Source organism: Amblyomma maculatum, chromosome 4 (genome assembly GCF_055883805.1).
Source record: "Amblyomma maculatum isolate TAMU_Amacu chromosome 4, ASM5588380v1, whole genome shotgun sequence".
NCBI lineage: Eukaryota > Metazoa > Arthropoda > Arachnida > Ixodida > Ixodidae > Amblyomma > Amblyomma maculatum.
The window spans coordinates 101,694,318-101,700,317 of NC_139347.1; the positions used below are offsets into that span (position 1 = coordinate 101,694,318).

Here is a 6,000-nt window from a genome sequence, read left to right on the forward strand (position 1 = left end):
GCAATCGGATGCCAAAGGTGGATATTTTATGAAAGGCCTTATGCGCTTTGAAAACGCTTCGCTGGAAATGCGTCAGTTGGGCTAAACACTTCCACAGGTAGTGTCAGGCTGACAGAAACAAGGATAACTTTCATAAGTCTGAGAACATTTTTTTTTGTATTTTCTTTGCATCTAACACTTAGTAGACTTTAGTGTGATGCTATACGCGTTATATTACTTTCGCAACGTTTTCAGACCGTATTCCATAACTAATTTTGTTTGATGAGAATGTTCCAGTAAACTAGCATAGCTATCATACAGAATGGTGGTAGCCAACTGCGTTTGTGGAAGGCATGCTGGTTTCGCCCAGAGCCGCAAGAAAAAAATACAATTTTGAGCAATCATTAAAGCCTTCTAACACTACATTTCATTTTGTTCTTTTTTAGAGCTGTCACGAGAAAGTTCGAGACTTCGTGAAGGGACATGCTGTTATTGTAGGTGGAATAGGCATCGGCATCGCCTGCCTTTTAGTAAGTATCTGTTTCTGTGCATTTCTAAACCTGCGAAAAACTTTTTTCGCTTCCAATTCGGCTTCCATCTGCCAGCCAGTTTCGAGACTAGTTTGTGATAAGGATCCGAACCGACGACATATATGCCATCAATTGAATATTGCATAATGAAAAACGCAACGTTCACTGTATTACCAATTGTATGCCGTTAATTTCAAGTGTATTACTGCAAGGAGAAGTGAGGCAGTTAGTTTCGACTGTTCACAAGGTGATGAATTATGAACTAAGAAATCACAAACAGAAGAATTAGTGGAAAGGCATTACGTCCTGTGATATATCGGAAGAGTTACTATACTAGTTTAGTTGTCTGTTTATCATTGCATAGCTCTAGTGCACGTGCACATACAGCATAACAACGCTATTATTGGTGAAAAAGAACTTCCTGCGTCATGCACTGTGCCACTTTGTGGAAGTTGCTGAAACTTCTGGAGTGCCTTATCTACAAAGTCAATAGTAGTTGCTATAATAAATCGACATGGAGCACTACAATAATTATCTGAACAGTCATCATCAGCTTTATACCCCGTGCGATCAGCCTGAACTGCTGATCTTACTGTACATGCCCCGCTGCGGTGCCCCAGTGGCTAGGGCGCTCGACTGCGGAGCCGCGAGATCCAATTTCGATCACTCGGCCCCTACAGTCGCGCTTCAATGGAAGCAAAAACCAGGGCGCCCATGCACTGTGTCTCCTGTTCGTATTCCCCCCAGTGCGCATTGAAAAAAATAAAACTCAGATGGTCGGTATTATCCAGAGCCCTCCACCACGACACACCTCGTAGTATAAGTCCTTTAATGGGCGTTGAGCCCGTATTAACCGTCAACCTGTATAGGCGTATCAAGATGAACTTTTTCACGCGGCTAGTATATTTAGTTGCTTTATGTTGCTGTTCGTGGTAAGGTATATTTTGTTGAGGCGCGCTCGGTGCCTCCTGTTAGTCGAACATATCGCCTTCTCAAGTTTAAGCACTGGAAATCGATAATATGTAGCTGGCCATACTGGAAAAAGGGTAGCCACAATGGACATAATCACAGAGCAGTTCTGTCCATCATTTAACTAGATCACCATGTAACAAGGGAATTTGCTGGCGATCGATTACCGAAACTAAAGTTATTTAGTATTTCCCGGCTTGAGCAGGCCTTTTTTCTTGCTAGCTTTTATTTATCCTTCGTTCCTTTGCAAGGAGAGAAACTCATTGTTTGTTTATGTGTGTTGCTAGTTCTAAATATGAAGCGCAGTAAGTAACAGTCGCCTCCTTTATGCCCACAGGTCGTCGGAATGGTCCTTTCGTGCGCCATGTTCCTCATGATCCGCTAAGACAAGAGCGGAAGTTATCCATGACGTCATATCCGGCGGCGACCTGGTGCCTACTCCTCGCTACAGTGCGCATGCGTGCGTGTGTGTGTGTGCCTCGCTCCTTCTTCAACCAAAGGTGCCAACGACGCCTCCCTACGTCGCTGGCGTTGTTGAGTTTTGCAGCGGCTTTTGCCCTTCAATTTTGTTAAGTGTTGCCCTGGTGCGGCCATGCGAAGATGACAAGCACGACGAAGGAACTCCTGGCAAAGGGACGCTTCTGCTGCTGCCGCCGCCGCCGCCTTTACAATGAGTGGACACCGCTTTAGAAGTGCCTATACTGGAATTCACCAAAAATGCTGGAGCACGGACGTTTTAAGCAAAGGCGCGCTTTGTTTTCTTGCCGCTTCAGTGAGAACTGTGACGTTTTTGTTGAAGGTGTTTTTGTTGACTAAGTTTTGTTCTTCATTTATCATGTATGAATAGCTACATTTGTTGAGCAAGGACTGTAAGCAATGTTTTTTTTTTCTGTCTTTATTGTCGTCCATATTTGTTTCTGTCTGGCGCTGTATTGTCAACTCACACTGTTCTTCATGTCGTTCCTGCTTCTGAAACCCTTTGTAATTTATTAACTTTTGTACAGCTTTTTAGAACATGGCCCTAAACGATTTTAGGGGACAAGGGATATTTTTCTGAACATGATAAAGTGCATTTATGAACATGTTATAGCGAGACTTACAAGTGTGATGATGTACTGCAGCACAAAGTAAGCACTGATACTTCAAACACCACCTACACAATGCATAACACAGCTAATTTTCCTGCACAACAGATGAAATATATATTAGCGAACCAAACCCTCTAGCGAAACAGTGGGGAAAGCCAAGGTGAAGATGTGTTTCCGTGTTAAATAGTGTGGAAGCTGCTATTTTATTCAGTCCAACATCTTCATATCGTTGTGGCGTGTGATGATTTGAAAACCATGGTGATGTAGTTTTTTTTGTTTGTCTTTTTTTTTTTTGGCTGAAACGGAAGAACACATTAGTAATTCATTCATCCTCTTTGCATTCTCCAGCTTGAAGTTTTCTTTTCAATATTCTTATGTTTTGACAATCCTTACTTTACATGACAAGTATGCTGCTATGCTGGACTGAATGTGTTTCTCATCTAGTCTTGCCTCTCTGTAGCAACAATTGAGGCATGTCTGTAGAGTTGTCATATTTTAACTAGACCATTTGCACTGCCTTAGTATAACCGTTTATTCACCTGCTTGCACACTTCATCTCAACTTGTGCATTCTTTGCAGCGTTTGAGTCACACTGTATATGTAACATACAGAGAGGCAGCAATGCACTTTAACCACATGCATTTTTTCATTTGGCACATTGTTGATACATTAGAAGGAGAAAGAACAGCCTCTTGCAACACTGGGACCAAAGGAAGACAGCCAACTGTGCATGCTGCCTTATGCTCTCATCACTCCGAACACGTGAGGTAAATGGAGTACAGTGCGTATTTACACAAGGTACACTTTCTGTGACAGCAGGGGTCTCTGCTCATGTTGAAGAGGTATAAGGAAAACATACCACATACATATAACCATATCTTTCAGATATAAACATATCACTGCATACTAAAAAAGGCTAAAGGCTTTTTGCCATCCTTAGCTTTAATGTTGACTAATAAGTGCTCCCTCAAATAAGTGTGATACCTTTTCGCACGACCGTTTGCCCAAACTTGAAGCACTGTAAGTGAGATTCGTTGCCCCAGCCAAGAAGTGAGTTCGCATTACGTGTATTCTGTTTTACGATACACCAGGCATCACGGCAGAGAATGACGTCATGGAGGAATACGCGCGTGCGCGAATGACATCAGTGTGAATAACGTGAATTTTCACACACCATAGTGTTTACGATGTCCTTATCGTGCGCAAAATAAATTCCGTGTTAGTCTACAAATTACAAATTATGTGATTGCGCATGTCGCCACAGCTGTCACCATATCGCGAGACGAGAGAAAAGTCCTCGTACAATCGCGCACAACATTATTGAACTTGGTGTCTGTACTTATTGGTGTACTTATCAATGTGTATATTCGATGTTTGCGAACCATGTATATGTGGGCTTCTCGACTGTTTATGTAAAAGCTGTTTTCGCTTCAAAAGAGTTAACCGTAGAAGAGCCCAGATGCCCTGTTCGAACTAGAAAAGTGGAGTGAATGAGACTCCAAAAGTGCAGGCCTGTGTTCACAACTTAAAACGGAGGAAATAATTTCGTTGTATGTCTCAACTGTGTATGTTGTGTCCTGGTACCAATAACTGTGAGTTCTGAGCATTAAGTGTTGATGGCTGTCATAAAGTACCATGCGTTGTCTTCTCCGAAAAAAAAAATACATTTCAGTTTCGATATTATGCTCGTCCTGAAATTTCGCCACATTTTCTCGCACTTCTCTCATGTCAGCTATCGCGTGTGCAGATGCTTGCTTGTCATTACGCTGAAGCAAAATGCCGTGTTGCTTGGCACTGTCAGTGTAGATTTGTTTCCATGAGCAAGCATTTACTGTTCAGGCGCTCGTTGGGAAGTGCCATTTACTCTGTCTCTGTAAGCAGCATACTATTAACGTAGAAGTTTCGAATTGTAAAAAAAAAAAAAAAAAAAAAAGATGTAGCTGTGCTCTCTCTTAGCTCGACTCACATTGTCCTAATGTTGTACTGCGTATGAAGCCCAGTACTTACTGGTCAGAGAGCGTGACGCTTGATCGTTGTTCTTTTTTTTTTTTTTTTTTCGACAGTGTCGGTATGCGACGATGTAAATGATTTTGCGTTGTCTTTTTCGATATTTATTTCAGAAATAAACTTTCGAAACGCTAACCGGCTGTTCATGTTTTGCCTTCGCATGTGACATTTTAAAATATGACGCAAGAGCGTAGGCTACCGGCCAATATATCGTGCCCCGCCTTACCTAAGTCATATGAATGTGCCTGCGTCGCCTATAGTGGTAACGCGTCTGGCTCAGAATGCAATGGTCTTTGCATTCTGATTCTGATATCAGCCTCCCAAAAATGAAAGGAGAGCCCGAGTTGGCAGCTCTTGCCAAAATTAACGTGAGGCAACCGTATATTCAAGCTGTGCGCGGCCATGCCAGCTGCCATATGCCACCTGCAAGCGCCATACTTGTGATTTTTTTTTTCCTCACAAAACTTACACCGGATTTTCTGGTGATCAGGGTCTTTAGCTTTATCGCGTTAATATATTGGCGAATAAGGCAGTTCCTATGCCGGTACGAACATCTAACACTTATTTGAGTAAAGAAAAATAGAAACAATGACACCGTCATTTTTGGGGCGCTTAACGATGGGACGCGCAGAACTACTGCATATGCCTAGCAACGTCGCCAAACGAACATTAATTTACGTAAGCTATGTTACCACGCTTATATATATGCATGATAATCATTCGCTTGAAGGACGCAAATTGATACATGGCTATTAATTGTCAGAAGCAATATCGTGAGGTACAAGATTTAGGATGTTCAGGCTTATGTACGGGCAGCCGGTCAAGGTGAGAAGGTAGTGAAAATATTTGTTGAGGTCGTCGAACTGGCAACACACAGAGAAGAAAACGCACAAATTCAAAATGAAGATGGAGATGAAGCAAACAACTGGGAGCTGTAATATAGCTAGACGAGAGAAACATGGACAACTGGTAGCAGAAGTTTTCGAAAGAAAGAGTGAGCTCAAATTTAACTATACTGTTTTTTCCGCGCGACTATTTATCATTTCAATTGGCAAAACAACCTCGCACAGCTTTTGGCCGACGTTGCAGCACGACCAAGAAGTCTTCGTCTCGACCTTGGCAAGAAATGTTCGGCCTAGCTAAGCAATTGATATGTGTGCCTTTCATGCCCAAATTTCGACATGACAACCTCAGACCAATACGAAATGCCGACCTTAGCGACGTTGGATCAACACGTTGCCAACCCGCAAATGACCTTGAGTTCAAGTTGGCGTGCAGCTGTGCCGGCGTTGGCCAGTTGCTTACTTAGAACGTCTATTCGTTACCAGACAACTATTAAAGAATGCATCGGCGCTGCTATATATCATGCGAAGCCTTGCACTTATTATCGAAAGTTTTGCGCCTCGCTTGTGTGCCTTTTATGACGA

The 6,000-nt window shown here is 42.5% G+C and overlaps 1 protein-coding gene across 1 annotated transcript in view; it reads left to right on the plus strand.

Annotated features, from left to right (window-relative positions):
- Positions 1 to 4,708, plus strand: part of Tsp74F (Tetraspanin 74F) — a 47,736-nt gene extending 43,028 nt beyond the window's left edge. Inside the window, exons 7-8 of the mRNA XM_084602313.1 lie at positions 426 to 509; positions 1,816 to 4,708. Of these exons, the coding sequence (XP_084458439.1) occupies positions 426 to 509; positions 1,816 to 1,863 (132 nt within the window). The 3' untranslated portion in view covers positions 1,864 to 4,708. The remainder of the gene's footprint in view (positions 1 to 425; positions 510 to 1,815) is intronic.
- The last annotated feature ends 1,292 nt before the right edge of the window (positions 4,709 to 6,000 follow it).